The 23,344-nt window shown below is 53.8% G+C and overlaps 2 protein-coding genes and 1 long non-coding RNA gene across 4 annotated transcripts; all 3 read left to right on the top strand.

Moving 5' to 3' along the window:
* Nucleotides 1–256: 256 nt before the first annotated feature.
* Nucleotides 257–8,813, top strand: LOC121106469 (guanylate-binding protein 1-like). 2 transcript variants are annotated; one of them, XM_040646502.1, is made up of 11 exons: nucleotides 257–376; nucleotides 3,500–3,688; nucleotides 6,274–6,483; nucleotides 6,555–6,682; nucleotides 6,755–6,864; nucleotides 6,948–7,132; nucleotides 7,210–7,452; nucleotides 7,726–7,838; nucleotides 7,908–8,120; nucleotides 8,191–8,457; nucleotides 8,573–8,813. In XM_040646502.1, exons 3-11 carry the CDS (start codon nucleotides 6,291–6,293, stop codon nucleotides 8,681–8,683), a joined length of 1,563 nt encoding a protein of 520 aa, XP_040502436.1. In that variant the 5' UTR covers nucleotides 257–376; nucleotides 3,500–3,688; nucleotides 6,274–6,290; the 3' UTR covers nucleotides 8,684–8,813. The 2 variants fall into 2 exon arrangements, with proteins under 2 accessions (XP_040502436.1, XP_040502435.1); XM_040646501.1 differs by having other exon boundaries at nucleotides 7,558–7,838.
* On the top strand, nucleotides 257–17,660 carry LOC121106622. Its single transcript, XR_005839305.2, has 2 exons — nucleotides 257–348; nucleotides 16,482–17,660. It is a non-coding gene; the product is annotated as an uncharacterized LOC121106622 (long non-coding RNA).
* GBP4L (guanylate-binding protein 4-like) lies at nucleotides 12,345–16,098 on the top strand. The gene is made up of 6 exons (XM_015292901.3): nucleotides 12,345–13,167; nucleotides 13,247–13,489; nucleotides 14,132–14,406; nucleotides 14,768–14,980; nucleotides 15,055–15,157; nucleotides 15,635–16,098. Exons 1-6 carry the CDS (start codon nucleotides 12,909–12,911, stop codon nucleotides 16,030–16,032), a joined length of 1,491 nt encoding a protein of 496 aa, XP_015148387.3. The 5' UTR covers nucleotides 12,345–12,908; the 3' UTR covers nucleotides 16,033–16,098.
* Nucleotides 17,661–23,344: the final 5,684 nt, after the last annotated feature.

Here is a 23,344-nt window from a genome sequence, read left to right as displayed (position 1 = left end):
GGCGCTTCCGGCGTGGTGACGTCACAACCCGGGCGACAGGAAGCAACTGCGCCCCCTTGCGGCTGCACCGCAGCACGGCGCTGGGAGGGAAGGAATAGGGGAAGGAACAGGGGAGGAACAGGGGAAGGAGCGAAATCTCGCGGCAGGGATTGGGTGGGACGACCTCGCGAGAGCGTGGGCTTTCCGGCTTCTCGCAGGCGGCGGCGGTGGGGGCGGTGCTCACTTCCGGGTGTTCCGTGCGTGTGGGTGGCAGCGAGGGGAGGGACGGAGGGAGCGATCGGAGCGCCACTGGGCCAAAGGCGCCCGGTGAGAGCGACTGGGTTTGGGGACCGAGGCCCAAGGAGCCAGGTCCAGGGCTCGGATCCAGCACCAACGGGTAAGCCCTAAGACAGAGCCCAGGGCCCAGCCCGAAGCCACAGCAGGTGACTGTTTTGTTGTTCTAAGAGCACCGGTCAATGAGGCAGAGGTGACTTCCGTAACAAGGCAAGCATTGGATGCGCACCAAAGCAGGAGGCATCCAGCCTGCAGGCTCTTCCTGTCTCCCAGTCCCAGGCACTGGCGATGCCTGGATCGTTTGAAAACCCTTCAGCTTTCACCTATCTGCTCTAACCTGAGCTGAAGTCCACTTTGTGCCTGCAACACAATGCAGTGTGCCACAAGGCAGCAGAGCAGCATGGTGCCAGGCCACTGCGGGTGAGGATCTGCTCTGATCTGAAGAAGTAGTGCAGAATGTATTTTGTAGCTTGTCCTTAGAAAAAGTAGAAATACAGTATATTCTAGTAGCATATGTTAGGAATATGGTTGTTGAATTGTGTGAATAATTCTCGCTTGCAAAACTGCAGTAGTTTTTTAAATGTTGCAAATAGTATGGGTATAGTATTGTAGACTAGAAATCATGTTGTACGGCTATTCTATTCTGCTTTGATGAGACACCCTCAGCAAACGAATAGCAGGCTTATCAAACATCAAAGAAGCCACGGCCTCCACACAAGGCCAAATTGTCTCACTCTGTCATTAGGTTGGAATGCAACAGGCAGGCATCAGGATACTCCCCTCTGTCCTCCTAAACTTATCCCTATCCAGGGACAAGCAGATGTCTAGAAATAATGGCCGAGTGCTGAATTAGCAAATGTTAACGATTTTGGCACCTATAAACTACTTACAATTGGCATTCTCTTACTGAGCTTGCATCAATGGAGAAAGTTCATCTGGAGGACAAGCGAGGAAGGCCATTGGATGAAGTAAAAGACTGTCAGTTGGACTGTCATCATGCAAAAAGGATGCTAGATGGTAGGAGAGACCGTGGAATAGAAGACTGGAGACCTCATAAATCACTACCTGAGATAGGCCTGTCTATGTTATCTGTCTCACACGTAATTAATGAATATGTATTGCCTGTGGAAATATAAGGGATTCTGAATTATGTAAGCTCTGAGGCACTTACGGTGGAAATATCCCCGGAGCTTCCTGGCACCATAAGAAACATACCTGCTTTATAACTTCACACGGGGTATAGAGTTTGATTCCACATGTCAGCTCACATGCAACAGCAGTGGGTACAGAAATAAGGGAAATCATAGAATCGTAGAATCACAAGGTTGGAAAGGACCTACAAGATCATCTAGTCCAACCATCCTCCCATTACCCTTGCTACCACAAGCCACTAAACCATATCTCGTAGCTCCTCATCCAGATGCCTCTTAAACACTTCCAGAGGTGGCGATTCCACCACCTCCCTGTGCAGGCCATTCCAACGCCTGACCACTCTCTGAGAGAAGAAGTGTTTCCTTATGTCTAACCTAAACCTCCTCCGGTACAACTTGTGGCTGTTTCCTCAGATCCTGTTTGTTACCTGGGAGAAGAGGCCAAACCCCTCCTCATCACAGCCTCCCTTCAGGATGTTGCAGGGTGCAATGAGGTCTCCCCTCAGCCTCCTCTTCTCCAGACTGAACAATCCCAGCTCCCTCAGCCGCTCCTCGTAAGACTTGTGCTCCAGACCCCTCACCAGTTTCGTTGCCCTTCTCTGGACACGTTCCAGGGCCTCAATGTCTTTCTTGTAGTGAGGGGTCCAAAACTGAACACAGTACTCGAGGTGTGGCCTCACCAGTGCTGAGTATGGGCGGATGGTTACCTCTCTGCTCCTGCTGGCCACACTATTTCTAATGCAGGCCAAGATGCCGTTGGCCCTCTTGGGCCATGCTGTCGGCTCGTGTTCAGCCGAGCATCAACCAACACCCCCAGGTCCCTTTCCTCTTCACAGTCATCTAGCCACTCTGCCCCAAGCCTGTAGCGCTGCATGGGGCTATTGTGGCCACAGTGCAGGACCCGGCACTTGGCCTTGCTGAACCTCATCCCTTTCACCTCAGCCCAGCAATCCAGTTTATCTAGATCCCTCTGAAGGGCCTCCGTACCCTCAGGCAGATCGACACCACCTCCCAGCCTGGTGTCATCTGCAAACTTCCTGAGGGTACACTCAGTCCCCTCATCTAGGTCATCAATAAGGATATTAAACAAGATGGGCCCCAGTACCAACCTCTGGGGGACACTGCTTGTAACGGGTCGCCAGCTGGACTTAACTCCATTAACCACTGCCCACCGGGCACGGCCCTCTAGCCAGTTCCTTACCCAAAGAAGAGTATATCTGTTTAGACCACAGGCAGCCAGTTTCCCCAGGAGAATAGTGTGAGAGAGTGTGTCAAAGGCTTTGCTGAAGTCTAGGTAGACTACGTCAAGAGCCTTTCCCTCGTCTACCAGTCTGGTGACCCAGTTGTAGAAGGAGATGAGGTTGGTCAAGCACAACCTGCCTCTCATGAACCTGTGCTGCCTGGGCCTGATCCCCTGGATGCCATGCACGTGTCATGTGATCTCACCCAAGATTATTTGCTCCATGACTTTCCCTGGTACCGAGGTCAGGCTGACAGGCCTGTAGTTCCCCGGATCCTCCTTACCGCCCTTCTTGTAGATGGGAGACACATCGGCAAGCCTCCAATCTTCTGGGGCCTCTCCAGATAACCAGGAGCGCTGATAGATGGCGGAGAGCAGCCCGGCAATCACCCCCGCCAGCTCCCTCAGCATCCACTAGGATGGAGCCCGTCTGGTCCCATGGACTTGTGACAGTCCAGATGGAGGAGGAGCTCTCTGACTGTCTCTACCTGGAGTCACCGGGGTGTATTCTGCATAGCATCCCAGACTTCCAGGCCAGGGAATAAAGTGCCCTGAGGATAACTGATCTGCCTATTAAAGGCGAATGTAAAGAAGGCGTTGAGGACCTCAGCCTTCTCCTTATCCTCAGTGGTCACATTCCCCAGTGCATCAAGTAAAGCATGGAAATTTTCCTTGGATCTTCTCTCTGTAAAATCCCTGGCCCTACAATAACAAGCTGGTGTGACAGAGGAGGATGGATACCACGTGTTCCACCTCTGAAGATGGGCTGCTCATTAACACGGAGAGGCAGCTGAGGAAAGGGTTTCCTGCAATAACATATCCCCACCTTCCTTAGCTGCAGGCCATCAGCCTGATCCAAGGCCGGAAGAGTGGTCCTCAGCCAGGTGGTGAAGAGGATACCAAAACCAGCAGGCAAACTAAGCGTGCCACAGCCACACTTGAGAGATTTCAGCAGGATATTCGACTCACACCCAAGGCTGCTCCCAAGGAGTGCTTTCCCCCAAAATCGCTGCACAGGACCTGGGTAAGTTCCCTGGTTAGTACCTTCAAATCTCCTTGCTCCTCCCAACAGGCTGCTATGTTTAGCTATCAGTTGTTCATCTGCTGCAAGCAGCTCAGCCAAAAGGGCAAGAGCTCCCACCCCAAGGGTAGCAGATAGTTGCAGGCCTCAGCATTCACACAGGAAGGCAGCTGGCAAATCTTGTACAATGCAAGAGCTCCTGAACAGCTGACAGTCTTCCAGTATATTCTGCTCCATGATCTTCCTAGGCACAGAGATGAGGCTTGCCAGCCTGGAGTTCCCTGGGTCCTCCTTCCTCCCTTTCTTACAAATGGCAGTGATGTTTGCCTTTTTCCAGTCTCTGGGGACATCTCCTGACAGCCAGGACTTCTCAAAGATGATGGTGAGCAGCTCAGCGACTGCATCAGCCAGCTCCCTCCATACAAACAGCAGCAGGGGGTGGGCTGCTGTCACCAGCGGCACCGTGCCCTGCGTGAACAGCACAGTGATGCTGTGGTGCAGTGGTGCAGGCACACTGTAGCTGTACCGTGTTGGTGTGTGATTGTGTGGTGGTACAGGCACATTTTGGCTGCAGCATTGGAGGTACCGTGTTGTGGTGCTGGACACAAAAGTTCATATTATTCATGTTTAATCACAGTGAGCATTGCTCAAACCCTTTGAATTAATTTCTTACCATGCTCAGGATGTCCTAGCCTCCATTCTATTCTGCTCAGCATCCTTCCTGTGAAAAACAACCTATGCAGCCATTTTAACCTACACAGCTATTTTGTAATAGTTATAAGTTCAATTGGGGCCTGTATCTTGGTATTGGAAGTTTGTACTGCAAAAACACAATCTAACTCTCACACTTGGTAGGATGACGTTATCTGAGGGCAGGGTCACAATGGCGCCATGGTATGATGACACCAACACTTGGCAGGATTACACTGTGGTATGGTGCAGTGATGATGGAGTAAGGGCCTCGAATACCGCAAGCATCAGTATCTGAAGTAACCATATGTACTATGTTAAAGATAAGGAGGGAAAATGAAGTCAAAGTGAAGACGCCCTATGGGCCCTATCAGGACATACCAGAGTAACCACATTTAGAGAGGAGGCAAACACCTAACTATACAAGCTCTTGAAGACTAGGTTCAAAAATGTCGGAGCGATGAGGACTATCAGCCTTCCTCCCTTGACCCCCCAGACGGCCACCAAAGAGACCCACAAAGGTGACCGTGCATGTTCTAGTAGTCAGTTCTAAGAAAACATAAATGAGTACAAGAAAATATTTTGCATATGCATGAAATTCTGGGGAAAAATGTGTGTATGTATGAGCACAGCCAATAAATGTAATCTGCACATGAGCCAAGGTGCACGTGTTGGGCAGAGTGATCCCCTATGTGCCCAGCACTGCAGTAAAGGAACACCTGCACAACACAACTCACTGACTTGTCAGGTTAACCTACCGACGCTCTCAGCATCAGTGACACCATGCCAGGTCCCATCAACAATGATGGCACCATCCCATGACACAATGACACCATCTCAACAATTAATAGGCTCCTCCCATCACGTATACCTGGAACAAAAGTTGTTCAGATTGTATTCATTACTTGTGTTTCATACACAAAGATTTTCCCAGGCAGTACATACATATTCACTGCTTCCCAAAAAACGATTAACATGGAGCTCCTTGCATATGCTCACTCTTCTTGTGATGGTAGTCCTGAGACTCTCTGCATGAAGTCAGTACTCTTCCTCACTGTGCTTGCTGATTGAACCCAGTCTTCACGCATCTTCACTTGTCTCCTTGATTGCACAGTATTCGCTTTAACAAAATAAGCTGATGCAAGGACTTATTTACCTGCCTGGTATAAAGAGTTCAGTATATCATTGTTAGCTCCTTGGTACAAGGGCACAGATTCTTAATGTTTTCTAAACAAACTACAAGGCTATTCATTAATGAGCATTAACAGGCTTAAGATCACTATAATGTGTATCAGTATGAACATATTCTGGGTGCACCACAGAGGTGCTGTGTGGGTCTGCAGGTGAGAAGTGGTTGTAAAAAGGTGTTGTGGTGTTGCTGTGCCATGCGGTTGAGTGGTTGTGCTGTCGTACCGTGGCTGTACCATGGAGGTGCTCTGCACTGCTACTGGGATATGGTGGCTACAACACGGCACCGTGAGGTGGCACCAACACCAGTCCATGTCCCACAGGAGCATGGGGCACTGATGCAGGAGTGCTTCAGGCTTGAGGCAATGGTGCTGCACCTGTAGAAGGAGTGCCTGCAGGAAAAGAAGCACTGCATCGAGCAGCCGTGGGCATAATGGGTGCCCTGGTTGTGCTGTCCCTGTCCACAGTGGCCAGAGTGGTGTCAGGCACTGTCAGTAAACTGCTGTAGCACGCTGGAGCTCTTTCCCCCACCAGCTGTCCGTGCAATGAAACCAGTGACAAGGGCAAGGCAACTTGAGTTCAGGGAATTGAGCGGTATTCTGAGAAAGGAAGAGAAAAAAGTGGAAATCAAACAGCAGCAGGATGTGGGAGAGGGGGAGGAGGGTGTTGCAGCTTTGCTATATATTGCTGCTTCCAATTGGTGATCACAGCAGCCAGCAGCACAACCATGGACGCTCCGGTGCTCCCGATGCCAGCCCCGCTCCGCCTTGTGACCAACAAGGACGGCGTGCTCGCCCTCAACACTGCGGCGCTGGCAGTGCTGCGCAGTGTCACCCAGCCTGTGGTGGTGGTGGCCATCGCTGGGCCCTACCGCACCGGGAAGTCCTTCCTGATGAACCGGCTGGCACAGAAGCGCACTGGTGAGCAGAGGGGGAAACCCCATCCATTTTGGGGGGCGTTTTGGGGATTTCTGACAGCTCCCTGTCCAAAGGCTTCCCATTGGGCCCCACGGTGTATGCGGAGACCAAGGGCATCTGGATGTGGTGCCTGCCCCACCCACGCCAGCCCAGAGTGACCTTGGTGCTGCTGGACACCGAGGGGCTGGAAGACCCCAACAAGGTGAGTGCAGGGGTGGGGGGTCCCAGACAGCCCATAGAAGCGGAGCTCCCAGTAACCCCGATATGTGTGCAGGATGATGACCACAGCGATGCCTGGATCTTCACGCTGGCACTGCTGCTCTCCAGCACCCTGGTGTACAACAGCGTTGGCACCATCGACCAGCGGGCGCTGGAGCAGCTGCGGTACGGGGATGGCTGGGAGGGAGGTGAGAGTGTGACAGTGGTACTGCAGGGGCAACGCTGACGGGGTGGCGTGGGTTCCACAGGCTGGTAACGGAGCTGTCAGAGCACATCCGCGTGCGGGAGAAGGACAACAACCCAGCATCCAACTTTGTCAGCATCTTCCCTGGCTTCGTCTGGACCGTGCGTGACTTCACGCTGCAGCTGCGGGACGGTGAAAAGACCCTGAGTGAGGACGAGTACCTGGAGGACGTGCTGCGACTGCAGACCGGTATGGCCACCAGTGTGTCCCCAGTGTCACCGTGCGTATCCACGGTCGGTGGCTCTGTGCTAACGGCGGCAATGCAGGGGGCGGGCAGAAGGCCCAGGAGCGCAATGAGCTGCGGCGCTGCCTGCGCAACTTCTTCCCCCGCCGCAAGCTGTTCACGATGGAGCGGCCGGCAGCTGACGCCAATCTGACGCGGTTGGAGGAGCTGCGGGAGGATGAGCTGCAGCCAGGCTTCCGGAAACAAGTGGACGCCTTCTGCCGGTACATCTGGGAGGAGGCGCCGGTGAAGGTGCTGCCGGGTGGGCACCAGGTGACGGGCAGCGGTGAGTGGCAGCAGCGTGAGAATGGGTGGTGTGCAGGGGAGGCGTGCAGGTGATGGGGGGAAGTGTGTGGCAGTGACACGTGCGGGTGGCCATCACCTCTCACAGCACTGGCATACCTTGTGGAGAAATACATGGCAGCCATCAGCAGCGGCTCTGTGCCCTGCGTGGAGAGCACGTTGAAAGCACTGGCACAGGCCGAGAACACAGCAGCAGTGCAGGTGGCGGTGGCCGAATACCAGCGGGGCATGGAGCAGGGCCTGGTGCTGCCCACAGCCTCATACGACGCACTGTTGGCTGTGCATCGGGACTGTGAGCAACGCGCCCTCGCCCTCTTCCTGTCCCGTGCCTTTGCCGATCACAAACACCAGTACAATGACGAGCTGGTGGTGAGTTGCTGTCACGCCGTGGGGTTTTGGAGGCATGGATGGGCACTTGAGCACTGATCTGTGGTGCAGCACAAGCTGGAGGCGGCCAAAGAGGAGTTCTGCCAGCGCAACAAGGAGGCGTCGGAGCAGCGGTGCCGCACGGTGCTGCAGGAGCTGTGGAGGGACGTGGAGCTCCGCCTGCAGCGTGGGGACTACGTGGCACGTGGTGGTGCTCAGCTGTTCAAGGAGGACGTGAACCGCGTACTGGAGGAGTACAAGCAGCGGCCTGACAAGGGTGTCAGGGTGAGTGAGGTGTGGGGGAGTGGGGTGGCACCGGGTGCAATGGAACAGTGCCTCATGGTTGTACGGTCAGGCGGAGGCGGTGCTGAAGGAGTTCCTGCGGGAGCACGAGGGGCTGGCACAGGTGCTGAAGGCCACTGAGGTGCAGCTGGAGCTGGCGGAGCGGCAGCAGGAGGCGGCAGCAGCCGAGGCAGAGGCGGCCCGGAAGGCGACAGAGGCATGGAGGGAGGATCAGAAGCGCAGCATGGAGGAGCACAAACGTCAGCTGGAGCAGTGGATGAAGAAAGAGAAGCACACATGGGAGGAGGAGCTGAACCGCATGCTGGAGCACCACAGGAAGGTGAGCGCTGCGATGGTGTTGTGAGAGTACCATGGAGGAGCTGTGGTGGTAACAGCACATTGTGGCTGTGCTATGGCACTGTATGCTGCTACTAACACCGCTCCCTGTCCCACAGGAGTATAAAGCACTGCTGCAGGAGGGCTTCAGGCGTGAGGCGGCAGCCAAGGAGAAGCAGATCAGAGAGCTGCAGGAGGAGATGAGATCATGCAATTGCACTGTACTCTGAACTTGCTGACCATTGTGCCACCATTCCAGTCCGGTGCGGCAGGCATGGCAATGAAGATTGCCACCAAACTGCAATGTGTGACATAGTCTGTCCCCCAGCAGCTGTCCCTGCAATAAATCCAGTGGCACTGCCCAGGTGTTATCATTTTGGGGGAGCACAGGGCTTCATTCCAGGAAAGCAAAGGCAGCAGAAGCAGAGGGTGGACTGGGGGGCCTGAATGTACTTTCAGTTTCAGTTTCTGAGTGGTGGCCACCACAGGAAAGTCCTCAAATCATAGAATCATAGAGTCAGAGAATCATAGAATGGCTTGGGTTGTTAGGGATCTCAATGACCATCCGCTTCCAACCTCTCAGATGCAGGCTGGTTGGCCACCACCAGCTCAGGCTGCTCAGGGCCCCTCCACGGCCTTGGGCACCTCCAGGGATGGGGCACCCACAGCTCTGGACAGCAGTGCCAGTGCCTCACAGCCCTCTGAGTGAAAAACCTCCTCCTCATAACTCACCTAAATCTTTAAGTTTAAGACCATTCTCCTCTGCCCAGTCACTATTTGACCCTGTAAAAAGTCACTCTCCCTCCTGCTTATGTGTCCCTCACGTAATGGAAGGTCACAGTGAGGTCATCCCAGAGCCTTCTCTTCCCCAGGATGAACACTCCCAGCTCCCTCAGACTGTGTTTGCATAAGAAGAGGCGCTTCAGCCCTCTGAGCTTCTTTCTGGCCCTCCTCTGGGCCTGCTGCAAAAGCTCCACGTCGTTCTTGTGTTGGGGGTCAAGACTCTGATGTGCAGAGCAGAGGACAACAATTTCCTCCCTGCCCACTGCCCCTTATGTGTTGATGCAGCCCAGGATGCAGTTGGCCTTTCTGGGCTGCAAGCGCACACTGCTGCCTCGGGTCCAGCTTTCATCCACCAGGACACCCTAGTCCTTACCTCAGGGCTGCGCTCATGGAGTTCTCCCAGTCCGCACAACTATCTGGGGTTGCACCCCAACCCAAGTGCAACACCTTGCACTGCGCCTCGTTGAACCTCCTTATGTTCACATGGACCCACTTCCAAAGCCTGTCCTGGTCCCTGTGGATGGCGTCCCTTCCTCCTCTTGTGTCAGCTACACCACTCAGGTTGGTGTTGTCAGCCAACTTGCTGAGGGTGCACTCAATCCTACCATGACACTGACCAAGATGTTGAAGAACAGCAGTCCCAAGAAGGTCCCCTGGAGGACACTGCTCGTGCCCGGCCACCACCTGGACATTGAGCCACTGAGCACAACCACCTGACTGTGACTATCCAAGCTATTTCTTACCCACCAAAGAGTCGACTTTCAGAACTCATCTCTCTCCATTTAACAGAGAGGGATGTGGTGCAGGACTGTGTCAAAGGCCTTGCACAACTCCAGGTAGATGACATCAGCTGCCCTTCCGTTGTCCACCAATGCTGTCATTCCATCACAGAAGCCCACCAGACAGGTCAGGCACCATTTGCCTTTGGCAAAGCCATGCTGGCTGCCTCGTGTCACCTGGTCGTCACTCATGTGCCTTACCATGTCATTCAGGAGGATCTGCTCCGTGATCTTCCTAGGCACAGAGATGAGGCTTGCTGGCCTTGAGTTCCCTGGGTCCTCCTTCCTCCCTTTCTTACAAATGGCAGTGATGTTTGCCTTTTTCCAGTCTCTGGGGACATCTCCTGACAGCCAGGACTTCTCAAAGATGATGGTGAGCAGCTCAGCGACTGCATCAGCCAGCTCCCTCCATACAAACAGCAGCAGGGGGTGGGCTGCTGTCACCAGCGGCACCGTGCCCTGCGTGGACAGCACAGTGATGCTGTGGTGCAGTGGTGCAGGCACACTGTGACTGTACCATGGTGTTGTGTGATTGTGTGGTGGTACAGGCACATTTTGGCTGCTGCACTGGAGGTACTGTGTTGTGGTGCTGCCTCATTCTGGCTGTACGGTGGAGGTGTTGTGTGGGGGTACAGGTGCAATGTGGCTCCCTCATGACAGTGTTGTGTGGTGGGCAGAGGGTGTTGTGTGGTGTTAGTGTCACACTGTGGCTGTACCATGGTGCTGATGTGTGGTGGTACTGGCACATTGTGGCTGTGAAGGTGATCACTGTGACAGTGTTACATGGCAATGCTGGCATGTTATGTGTATACCATAGGTTTGTGAGGCTGTGTGGTGGTACCAGCACACTGTAGCTTCCCTATGGGCCTGTGTGGCTGTACCAGGAAGGTGTGTGGTGGTGCTGGCACATTGTGCACATACCATGGACGTGTTACATGGTGGTACCAGCACACTATGTCTGCATTAATCTGCTCAGTGATGGTGCTGTTGCATTGTGGCTGCACTGTGGCACTGTGTGTTGGCAGCAACCCCACTCTATCCGACAGGAGCATGAGGCATTGATGAACGCGGGCTTCAAACCCATGGCGGTGGCAATGCAGCAGATGATTGAGCAGATGCAGGAGGGGAAGATGGAAATGGAGATCTCCTTGTGGTGCCACATGGCTGTGAACGTCCTGAGCAATCTGCTCACATAGCTTCAGCTCGTCCTGTCAGACCGTGACAGCAAAGAGGAGAGTAAAGAGGACAGCAATGAAGACAGTGATGTGTAGCCCTGCTCCCTGCCAGCTGTCCAGGCAATAAATTCTGTGATGCTTTCCAGCTGATGTGATTTTGGGGCAGTATAAGGTACTGTTCAGGAAAAGCAGAGGAAGCAGCCACAGGAGGCTGCTGTAGGAGTGTCTGTAGGAGCTGGGTGTGCTTTCCCTTTTGGTTCTGGCTCTTCCTGCCCAGATTGGTTGACAACAGGATGGGTGTTGCCTCCAAACCACTCTTGATATGCTGTACCTGTGCCAGCTGCCCCTACAAGAAGTTCAGGCCACTGCCCAAGCGTTGTGATTTCAGGGAAGCGAGGGGTGTTCCGGGAAAAGAAAACAAACAGCAGGGGGAGTGCCGGGTTTGCTTTCTCTTTCGTTTCCAGCGCTGCAAACCCACATACAGCAGCACAACTATGGACGCTCCGGTGCTCCCGATGCCGGCTCCGCTCTGCCTGGTGACCAACAAGGACGGCGTGCTCGCCCTCAACCCCGCAGCGCTGGCAGTGCTGCAGGAGGTGGCCCAGCCTATGGTGGTGGTGGCCATCGCTGGGCCCTACCGCACCGGGAAGTCCTTCCTGATGAACCGGCTGGCACAGAAGCGCACTGGTGAGCCAAGGGGGAAACCCCACCCATTTATTGCGGGGCGTTTTGGGGTATTCTGGGGGATTTCTGATGGCTCACCACCTGCAGGCTTCCCGCTGGGCCCCACGGTGCAGGCAGAGACCAAGGGCATCTGGATGTGGTGCCTGCAGCACCCACGCCAGCAGGGAGTGACCTTGGTGCTGCTGGACACTGAGGGCCTGGGAGACCCCAAAAAGGTGGGTGCCAGGGGGGAAGGCTGGCCCCACATCTCTCCCCAGAGTCCTTCAGAACACCCCTAACTCTGCTGTGGGCACAGGGTGACAGCCACAATGACGCCTGGATCTTCACACTGGCGCTGCTGTTGTCCAGCACCCTGGTGTACAACAGCATAGGCACCATCGACCAGAAGGCACTGGAGAACCTCGAGTATCCTGCAGGGATCTGGGTGGATTGGGGGGGAGGGGAGGTTGGGGGAGGAAACTTGGGGCTATGGGGGGAGTTGGGGAGCACAGGACGTGGGCTGCAGCTGTGGGATTGGGGCAATGTGAGATTGAGTTGAGACTGGGGGATTTGGGGTGCAACTGAGCATTTGAGGCTACAGGGAACCTGGGGAAAACCTGCGTGACATGGGCAATGCAGGAGTTGTGGCGAGACTGGGGGATGTTGGCAATGCTGGAACTGGGATTTGGGGGAAAACTGGGGGAACTGGGCGATGCAAGAGCTGGGGTGAAACAGATCTGGGGCAAAAAAAAATTGAGCAACCTGAGACTTTGGCTGAAGCTGTGGCATTTGAGATGAAACAGCAGGATTTGGAGAAGTTGTAGGATTTAGGGCAGTGTGGGACTTGGAGTAAAACTGGGCTTTTACTCGGGATCTGGGGAGCTGTGGCATTTGGAGGGGGCATAGGACTTCAAGGTGAAACTGAGGGATTTAAGTGTGATTCAGGGTCTAAGAGGGGTGCAATATTCAGGGTGTAGAAGGGCACTGTGGGGGGGGGACACAACACACAGAGGAGGACAGAAATATTTGGGGGGCACACAGCATTCCAGGAGGGGATGCAGAATTTGGGGAGCGTTGTGCTCCTGAGCGGGGCCAGGCTGGTGACACAGCTGTCGGAGCTGATCCGGGTGCGGGACAGGGACAAGGACGGCAACAACAGCGTTGAAAGAGAAGATGAGGCCGAGGACTGCGAGTTCGTGCGCTACTTCCCCAGCTTTGTGTGGGTGGTGAGGGACTTCACGCTGGAGCTGCGCGTGGGCGAGCGGCCCATCAGTGAGGATGAGTACCTGGAGCAGGTGCTGGAACTCAAGCACGGTGAGTGCTGGCCCCGTTGGGGTCATTAGGGTGGCGCTAACGAGCGGCAGCATCAACAACAGCTGTCTGCCTGCCACAGGGCATGGCCGCAAGGTGCAGAACTACAATGGGACGCGGCTCTGCCTCCGCAACTATTTCCCCACACGGAAGTGCTTCGTGCTGCCTCCGCCACTGGGCACAGAGGAGTGCGGGCGCATGGAGGAGCTGCCCGAGGCTGCACTGGCCCCACGTTTCCTCCAACAGGCAGCCCAGTTCTGCAACTACGTGCTGAGCTCCACCAGGCTCAAGACGCTGCCTGACGGCAGAGCACTGACAGGGCGAGGTAAGGGGAGGATGAAATGGGGGAAAAGGGGACATGGGGTGATGACGGTGACACAGAGGACAACAAGGGGACAATTGTGATGGCAACACAGGACAACAGGGTGACAACGCACTGACTGCAAGCTGATAATAGTGATGTCGTCATCACAGACAACAGGAGGACCATGGGAGGACAGTGATGGTGGCAAACTGGATGACGGTGTGACAGTGGCAAAGGCAATATGGGACAAGTGGGATAACTGCAATAGTGCTGTGGGACAACAGGGTGAAAACGGGGTGGCAATGGTGACACAGGACAACAGGGGGACAATGACAGTGGCAACATGAGACAATGGAGGGATAACACTGGGGACAGCAGTGACGACAAAGAGACCAAAGGGATACAATGGCAACACAGTACAGCAGCATGAGAATGGTGAAACAGAACAGAGTGATAACAGGATGCCAATGGAGACACAGGGCAACGGGGCAACGATGAGATCAGGAGCAACAGAGTGACAGTTGAGTCACAACAGCAATGGTGCGACACATGGCAACAATGGGGTGATGACAGGGTGACATGGGGCAAAAAACATGGGGACAACAGCAACACACAGCAGCAAGGTGCCAATAGTGAGGGAGGTGTCACTGCCATTCCCCACAGCCCTGTGCATGCTGCTGCAGAGCTACGTGGAGGCCATCAACAGCGGGCATCTGCCCTGCCTGGAGGGAGCAGCGGCAGTGATGATGGCCAACGAGAATGCAGCGGCGGTGGCGGCAGCGCTGGAGGCCTATACCAGGGGCATGCGGGGGCTGTCACTGCCCACAGAGCCTGCACAGCTCTCGGCCGCGCATGGGGAGCACCTGCATGAGGCACTCATTGTCTTCCAGCGTCGCAGCTTCCGGGATCGTGACCAGGAGCACCAGCGGCGCCTCATGGTGCATGGCCCACCCCTACCGCTTGGTGCCACAGCACTGCCCCTGTCCTCACAGCCCTGCTCCTATCCCCACTATTCCCATGATCTCGTCATCATTGCCACAGCACTTCCCATCCCTTGGCACCCTGTCTCCACTAACCTGTCCACACAGCTTACTCCCCACCCCTGTAAGGCTGCTCTTGTCTTCATGACCTTGTCCCCATTCCCTCAGTGCTCTCCAACTCCATGACCCTTATCCTCACTTCCCCCCAGCACTGCCTCTGTACCTGTGCTCCTATCAGCACTCTCCCCATCCCCACAACCCTGTCCCTGTGACACTCTCCCCATCAACACCATGACCCTGACCCCATCCTGACCCCCAGGAACAGATCAGCACAGAGTACAGCCACCTGCAGGAGGAGAATGATGAAGCATCACGGCAGCACTGCAAGGCACTGCTGGCTGAGCTGGCACAGGCACTGCATACCAGCCTGGCCCGTGGGGCCTACACACAGCCCGGAGGCTACCGCGCCTACGAGGCCGAGCGGCAGCGGCTGCTGGAGGGCTATCGGCAAGCGGAGGGCAAGGGCCCCAAGGTGAGGGCAGCTCTAGGTAGGGGAGCAGCTACAAGGCGGCGGGGGCCGAGCCTCAATCGTGTGGGGATGCACAGGCCGAGGAGGTGCTGAATGAGTTCCTGGCGGAGCGTCGGGCAGAGGCAGAGGCAGTGCTGAAGGCAGACAATGCACTGAGCGAGGCCGAGAAGCAGCTGGAGGGTGAGTGGCGCATCCCAGTGCTGTCCCTTCTCTCCTCCCCCCCTCACCCATCCCTGTGTCCTCTAGGGACAAGGGGAATCTCACAGCGTTCCCATGTTCCAGGGGCCATGTCCCCTGGGGACAGCTCATGGCTTCCCCATGTACTTTGGGAATCCCTTCAGGGACATCTCATGATGGCCCCATCTCTTGAGGAGTCTCCTCCACCGGGGACATCCCACAGAGTCCCCACATCTCCTGGGGTGTCCCAGCATGCCCTGGACGCACCTCAAATTGTCCCTTTCTCCTCCCTGAGGACCCCTCACCCCATCCCCACATCCCCGCACTCTGTCCCCGCACCCCTCCATCCCCTCCCCACATCCTTTTGCACTGTCCCTTCGCCCCATCCCCGCGGGCCCCAGGGACCCCACACCCCGTTCTTTAGCCAGAAGCAGAAGGCTCAGCTCCCGGGTACCCCTCACCCCGCCTCTTTGTCCGCAGACCAGAAGCAGCAGGCGCAGCTCCTGGAGCAGCGGCAGAAAGCGACGGCGGAGCGCGAACGGCAGCTGGAGGCGCTGCTGGAGGACGAGCGCAACAGCTACGCGCAGAACCTGCAAGCCCTGGAGGCCAAGATGAAGGCGGAGGCGGAGAGCGCGCAGCGGGAGCTGCAGCGGGCGATGGAAGCGAAGCTACGGGAGCAGAGAGAGCTGCTGCAGCGCGGCTTCAGAGAGCAGGCGGCGCTGATGGAGCAGGAGCTGGCGGCGCTGCGGCGGGAGAGCAACAACAACAGCAAGCAGGAGCTGGCGGCCTACATTTTCGACACCGTGCGCGCCGCCTGCGACCTCATCAGCACGTTAAAACTGTCCAAGCTGGCCAAGTCACGGGGAACAGCAGTGTAGGCGACTGCACGCCGCTAAACCTCCGCCCGCCCCTCTTCGGCGGCCCAATAAAGCGCTCATCCCACACGCCCACTCTCCGCTTTCCGCGCTGCTCTCTTGCGACGCTTCCGGCGCGGTGACGTCACAACCCGGGCGACAGGAAGCAACTGCGCCCCCTTGCGGCTGCACCGCAGCACGGCGCTGGGAGGGAAGGAATAGGGGAAGGAACAGGGGAGGAACAGGGGAAGGAGCGAAATCTCGCGGCAGGGGATTGGGTGGGACGACCTCGCGAGAGCGTGGGCTCTCCGGCTTCTCCCAGGCGGCGGCGGTGGGGGCGGTGCTCACTTCCGGGTGTTCCGTGCGTGTGGGTGGCAGCGAGGGGAGGGACGGAGGGACCGATTGGAGCGCCACTGGGCCAAAGGCGCCCGGTGAGAGCGACTGGGTTTGGGGACCGAGGCCCAAGGAGCCAGGTCCAGGGCCGGGGGATGAGAATCTGGACCGGGGACTAAGACAGGGAACCACGTCCAGGCCAAGGGCTCAGGACCAGGCCCGGAGATTAGAGCCCCAGGCCCAAAGCCTGGGATTCGGGACTGCGGCTCAGGGGAATAGACCCAGAAACCGTATCTAGGGCCCAGGAACCGACTCCGGGAACGGGGTGGGGGCAGCCAGGCTGGGGAATGAGGAGCAGCTCTGTAAACTATGCCCAGAGCACAGGGTTGGGGAGCCAGGCACATGGGCCGGACTGAGGCCCAAGAACTTGGCCCACTTTTTGTCCCTGACCCAGAGACTGAGGCCCAGGGTCCATACCCTGGCATGGCAAAACCCTGTGAGAGAGCTGAAACGTGAAATCATCTATAAATAGAGAAATAATTAGCAACAGATTGGCGATGGAGGAGAATCACAGTCCCTAACTTGCTGTTTCTGATTTTGCTTGGCAGGACTTTATTAGTCTATTTTGATGACGTTTCAGGTGCTGGAATGAGGCTTTGAGCCTTGAAACTTGGGTTTGGGTCTGAAAAGGATGTTTCCAGTCTGAAATGAGGCTCTGGGCCTCCAGCCAAGGCTCTGAGCCCTGAAAGGAAAAAACAAAAAAGAGCTACAGAAAAAAATTGCACTTGAGGTGAGGCTCAATGCTTCTGTGTTGTGGAAAGGAGTCTTTATTTTGAAGCCTCAGACCCCAATGTGCGGGGTCCAAAGCCTCATGTTGGCTTTCAAAGCCTCCTCCTGCAGCCCAAACTTCTGATTTAAAGATGCCAAACATTTTATCCTCAAGCGAGGATAAAAAAAAAGGTCCAGAGTTTCTTGTCACAGGCTTCATGGCCCTTTTGGTTTTGTTCCCAGACCTTTATTTATTAGACTCTAGCTTCAATTAAGGGGTTTGTTCAGTCTCCCATTTTGGGGGTTCTAAACTCTATTTCACCATGAGTGCTCATTTTACCACACTTTAGCAATGTCATAGCTGCAGATAGACACGTGCCTCAGAGATGGCAGTTCGTTGTGCAGAGAGGAGCCACTGTTCAGATGATGACACTGTCTGCCCAGTTTTACGACTGCCCTGCAAGGCAGCTACATTATCAAGCTGTGAATGATGCATGTTGACTAGAAATCATTCAAATGCTCAGCATAAAATCTGTTAATTTCTTTTTGTAGTCTGTTGTGACTTTGCATCCAGCAGTGGTGTAAACATTAGAAATGTGTGTTTCTCAGCCTGGCACAGGGAGTACCCAGCTGGGGTGGGCATGTGGGGCTGCCCACCACCCACAGAGCAAAGTCCCTCTGCAGTTGCTCACAACACACTGCGAGGCAGTGGCATTTTTCTCCATTGTGGGTTGGCACCTGATGGAATACCTTAAAATTCAGCAATTTCCCTTGCTCTCCAGCCCCATCTTCATGCATTCATGTTTTGTTTGTGCAAATAAATGTATGAAGCTTTGTTCTTGCTATATTCCCTTCTCACAGACTAAGACTATAAAGCAGGAAGAGAGAAGACAGCATAGTCTGCACAAAGGGATGAATGAAAGAGGGAGGGAAAGAGCCCTGTGGCCTGGGCCACTGTCCTTCCTCAACATTATGGGGTCATCAGCAGAACTGGCACTCTCTGAAGTCACCCAGGATCAAGGGAATCTGGGGCTGTAGCCATTAACATCCTGCGCTGGGTCTGCCTGCGTTTTCAAGGTACGCAGACTCATTGGTGCTCGGTGCTTCAGCAAGCTGCCCTGAGACATCCCCATCACACTGGGAGCATTTCTGGGACCATGGGGTCAGGGCAGCACAAAGAGAGGTTTTGCCAGAGGAAGTCATTCGTTTTGGCTGAAGAAACATGGGCTGCTTCTTGGTAGAGGAAAACATAGGTCAAGTGTCATGGGTAAATCCCAGCACAAGTTCAAGAAGCCTGTCTCTCTTTGCAGTTTTAAGTTACTTCCCTTCAGCTGATAATTTCTCAGACTTTGAAATCTGTTAAATGCTTTTCACTGCTACAGCAGCTTCGGGGCTTCTTTCTGCGTGTGGTTGAGTTCAAGCTCAACCCAAGTGATCTATGCTCAGACTGTACAGTGGTCTGGGTCCAAACGTGTCATTAGCAGTCACAAACATGCTCTGCACACATGGCTGCTTGGATCTGAGATCCTGTAGAACACTGAGAGCTGCGGAGACCACCACTGTAAAATACAGATTAGGATTATCAGATATTGGAGATCATCACGTAGCTATTATGAAGACCCTTGATAGAATTCCTCGGCAATCTAAAATGAGCATGTTTACACACATCTATAGTGGCTGTAATTACCATAACCCACCTTCACCTTTAGGACAGGAGAGGTCTGAATACCTGCCTGAAGCTTCTAGATGACTGCGAGAAGCTGAGGATAAAGCCCTGAGCTTTATCTGCCCAATGCCAGCTACCTTGCAGCATTCCTGCAGCCGTAGGTTTGTGCCACAGCATGAAGGCTTGCTTTGCAAAACAGAATGATCAGCCTGTATTATTTAACTTTCCTGTTGACTTTTGGCTTGATAATGCAGAAGTACAGTCATTCACATGCTCAGCTAGGCTGTTACCTGCTCTTGGCAGCAGACAGAGTGCCAGGATGGAGGAATTCGGCACTAGTTTATTTGGGAGAAAGCTGCTTGTCTGCTCATCGCCTCTTCATTAGTATCTGTGCTGATGAAGTACATTCTTTTGCATTTCTGTGTTCCTAGAAGTAATCCAGCTTCTCTCTGCAGTCTGGGCTAAATCCTTAGCCAAATCATTGCTTGGGTGAGAGTTGGCTTATGAGCCTGTGTCTGCATTGCTGGATCCATACGAAAATGTGGAGATCCTGAGGTACCTGATGGCAAGTCTCATGGATCCTGTGAACATCCAGAACTAGCCTGGCTGGCTGTGGTACAGTCCTTGGGACTTTCCAGGGTGAGCTGCTTCTACTGACCTACAGTAGCAGGGCAGTGTGCCATGGTAACTGGATCTCTGAGAAAATGCAGATCTCTTCCCAGCCCCTTCTCACAAGTACCTTGGCTGCTTTTAGCTTATGTCGTTGTGCTAGCTCAAAGAAAGCCCATCTGGGGAGGAGAGAAGTTTGATCTTCTACAAGAAACTTCTCTGTGCACTTTGCTCTGTCTCCTCTTCTACAGGGAAACCCAAACACTAGTTATGTGCACACAGGAGCAAGCTCTGCTCTCAGAAGGGGCAGTAACTGTACTCCTAGAGCAGCTTCCAGCTCTGCATCTCCTCTGCACATTCCTTCCATGAGCTGAGCTCCCTGACTTATTCCTGTCACTTGGAAATGGCAACAGATCAGGCAGAACTTGAATGGATAGGGTTTTTTTGGATTTTTTTCCCCCTGAACTTTTGCATTTTATTTCTCCACCCAGCTGCTGGACAGTTTTGTTCTGTGTGCGTGTGCACTAGTGGCTCTGTCCAAGCACATTTGCCCCACGTGATTGTAAATTTGCACTTATTTCGCTTTTCTTCCCTGTCCTCCCCAGAGGATGTTGGTCTGGTGTGGTGATCCTGGAGTGCCATCTGGTGACCGGACTGCCTCCTGTAGCACAACATCTGGTACGGACACCAAGCACACCCGTTTTGCCCACATCACCTGAAGTGCAGATAACCTGTGTTGGTGTCCATAGCCTCTCCACTGAGCTCAGTCTGTCCAGGGGTCCTGCTGCTCTGCTTTTCCCTGCCTACTCCCACTTTCTGTCTCTTTTATCCTGTCTATGGCAAGGAAGATGGGCAGAGCATTTGCTGATGTGCTGCTTGCCAGATTGCAGTTAACCATGGCCATAATCTAATCCTTCAAGCAATATATATATTTTTTTTTTGCACAACATGAACATTGTTATACAGATGGTCAACAAGTGTTGCTGAGGAGACTGGACGGTGCGTAAAGTCCCTGTGAATATCTCTGCACATACAGACTGATACATTTCTGCATAAAACAGTCCCTGAGATGGCACTTCAAGGCTGGAAATGAGACAGGTGGTACCAGGTCTGGAGCTGAGGCTTCTTGAGAGAGTACTGTACCTGCTGCTCACTCACTATGTGCCCATGGCCACCGCAGGTCAGGGTGGAAGGGAAGAGAGCTCTCAGCAGAGGAGCACATTGCAGCCAAACCAACTTCCACAGCCATCCTGTGGCATGTTCTCCATTCCTAGGTGCATCTCCCCAGACAGTGACCTTCCACCCCATCCCTAATGTCTCCTGAGGCATGGAAATTGCAGGGGAACACCCTTTTGTTTACAAGCATCTTAACAGGGCAGGGCCAGACCCTCCCAAAAATTCAGTTCCTGACATTGTAGGAATCCCTGGGTGCTGCCAGGGGATGACATGACATGTGTATGGGATGCATACACATATGGTTGCAGCAGCAGCGTGGTATGCACAAGTGCTGGGGAAGGACTGAACTCTGTTACTGATCTTAGTACGCACCTCTGTGAGTCATGCAGCAAACTTATGCTGCAGAGGTTGATGGCTGCCAAGTTGGTAACTACTGTCTCAGCTATGCTATTAGAGAAACTGAATTGCAAGTAAGAACTTGTTAATGAGCAAACTGACTCCTACAAGCAGATAGGTACAATTACTGAAAGGTGAACTGTAGGAAGTCATCAAATTTTGTCACTGTGGATATATATTGGAGGTCAAAGTAAGCAGTTAACTATCCCGAAAGCCTGAAGTGTTGGTCCTCTGCTTGTTGGGCAGCTGCTGGTGAGGACTTTCTCCAAACATTATGATCTTCCTGATCACAAACTTATTTCTCACTGTTGGAGTAAAGGTCTGTACTGGTGGAAGGTGAAGCTGCTGTCTGAAGGCCGAGGCTCTCTGTCAGCAGCTGCAAGCAGCTGCAGCATCCCAGCCACACATTTCCTCTCTCAGCTGTACATGAGGCATCCTCTGGAAGCACAGCCTGGGTCTTCCTGCTTTCTCTCACCAGTGTCATTCCTCCTCTGATTCAGCAATCAGTTGTCCTTAAGTCTAGAAGTTTATTAGAACTCGGTGAAGTGTTTTTGTCTTCTCCTTATAAATTGCTGATCTTATCTCAGTATTGTAAGGTGACCTGGGATATGACAGTACTGACAATTAAAGAAGTGATTATTTCGTTCAAGTGTTGATTCAGCCTTAAGTCATTGTGACTATCAGTTGTACTGAGTGAATATGTTGTCCCTGGCCATCTAGCCCATCCAGGTAAAGATGCAACAGGGGAATGTTGTCTTCCCCTCTTTGCACACCCCAGACCCCTCTCTGCCATGTCAGCCACAATATCCGACAGGACAAGAGATGCAAGCTTACTGCTGGCCTGTTGGTTTTATTGCTTGGCAGCCCACAGCAAGGCTTTTTCTTTGATGGTGGTGTTAACGCAAAGCATTGGTATGAGGAGGGGATTCAATCACCTTCAGCACTCTGGGGATTTCTGTTGCCCCTTGGCCCATGAGCACCTATGGTTCTCACTGCTGCAGTCCTTACCGAGTTCACTACCCAGGAGCTGATCAAACCTTCAGAGATACTGTGTAGTAGCAGAATGTGCACTGTACCCTGAAGAGCCAGAGTGTGTGGGAGTCCCACAGATGTCTCCTGAGGACTGGAAGCTCTGAAGTTGGGAGCCTGAGTGCTCCGGGCCTGCTGCAAACCCACAGTGTGCATGGGATGCTGAGGCAGAGCTCGCTTTTTGGACATGTGCATAGCTTCTGGGTGCCAGAGGAAGAGGTTGGATGGAGCAAGTGAGCTCCCAAAGCTGAGAGGAAAGTGGGAAGTGTTGATCTGCCTGTGGGTAGGAAGACCCAACAGAAAGGTCTGGATAGGCTGGATTGATGGACTGAGGCCAACTGGATGAGGTTCAAGAAGACCAAGGGCTGGGTCCTGCACTTGGATTACAGCAAGCTCAGGCAGTACTACAGAATGGGGGCACAGGGGTTAGAAAGCTGCATGCAGGAAAAGGATCTGAGACAGCCGGTCAACAGCTGGTTGGACATGAGCCAGCAGTGTGCCCAGGTATCCATGAAGGCCAAAGGCATCCTGGCTTGTATCAGAAACAGTGCAGTCAGCAGCAGGAGCTGTACTTGGGACTGGTGAGGCTGTGCCTCAAGTACTGTGTTCAGATCTGGGCTCCTCACTACAAAGAAAGACATTGAGGCACTGGAACATGTCCAGAGAAGGGCAGTGAAGCCTTGCAGGATCTGGAGCACAAGTCTCATGAGGAAACTGGGATTGTTTAGTCCAGAGACGAGGAGGGACAGGGAGACCTTATTGCTCTCTAGCGACTCCCCAAAAGGAGGTTGTAGCAAAGTGGGGGTTATATATCATATCAGGGAATGGCTTAGGTTAGAAGGGACCTAAAAGATCACCTAGTTTCAATCCCCCTGCCATGGGCAGGGCTGTCAACCACCAGATCAGACTGCCCAGGATCCCATCCAATCTGGCCATGAATGCATCCAGAGATGGAGCATCCACAACTTCTCTAGGCAACTTCTTCCACTGCTTCACACCTTCTGAGCAGAAAACTTATTCCTAACATCTAACCTAAATCTCTCCTCTTTTAGTTTAAAGCTATTCCCCCTCATCACTATCAGACCATGTAAAGAAATGGTTCGCCTCCTGCTTATAAGCTCCCTTCAAGTACTGAAAGGCTGCGATGAAGTCTCCCTGGAGTCTTCTCCAAGCTAAACAAGCCCCACTGCCTCAACTTTTCTTCACAGAGACGTGCTTCAGCCCTCTGATCATTTTGTGGCCCTCTTCTGGATCTGCTCCAACAACTCTGCATCCCTCCTGTACTGGGGGCTCCAGGGGTCAGCCTCTTCTCCCAGGTAACAGCAGTAGGACAAGAGGAAATGGCCTCAAGTTGCACCA

The sequence above is a fragment of the Gallus gallus genome, chromosome 12 (assembly GCF_016699485.2).
Source record: "Gallus gallus isolate bGalGal1 chromosome 12, bGalGal1.mat.broiler.GRCg7b, whole genome shotgun sequence".
Classification (NCBI taxonomy): Eukaryota; Metazoa; Chordata; class Aves; order Galliformes; family Phasianidae; genus Gallus; species Gallus gallus.
Note: the sequence above shows the minus strand (reverse complement) of the source record. Positions and strands in the feature narration are given on the sequence as shown.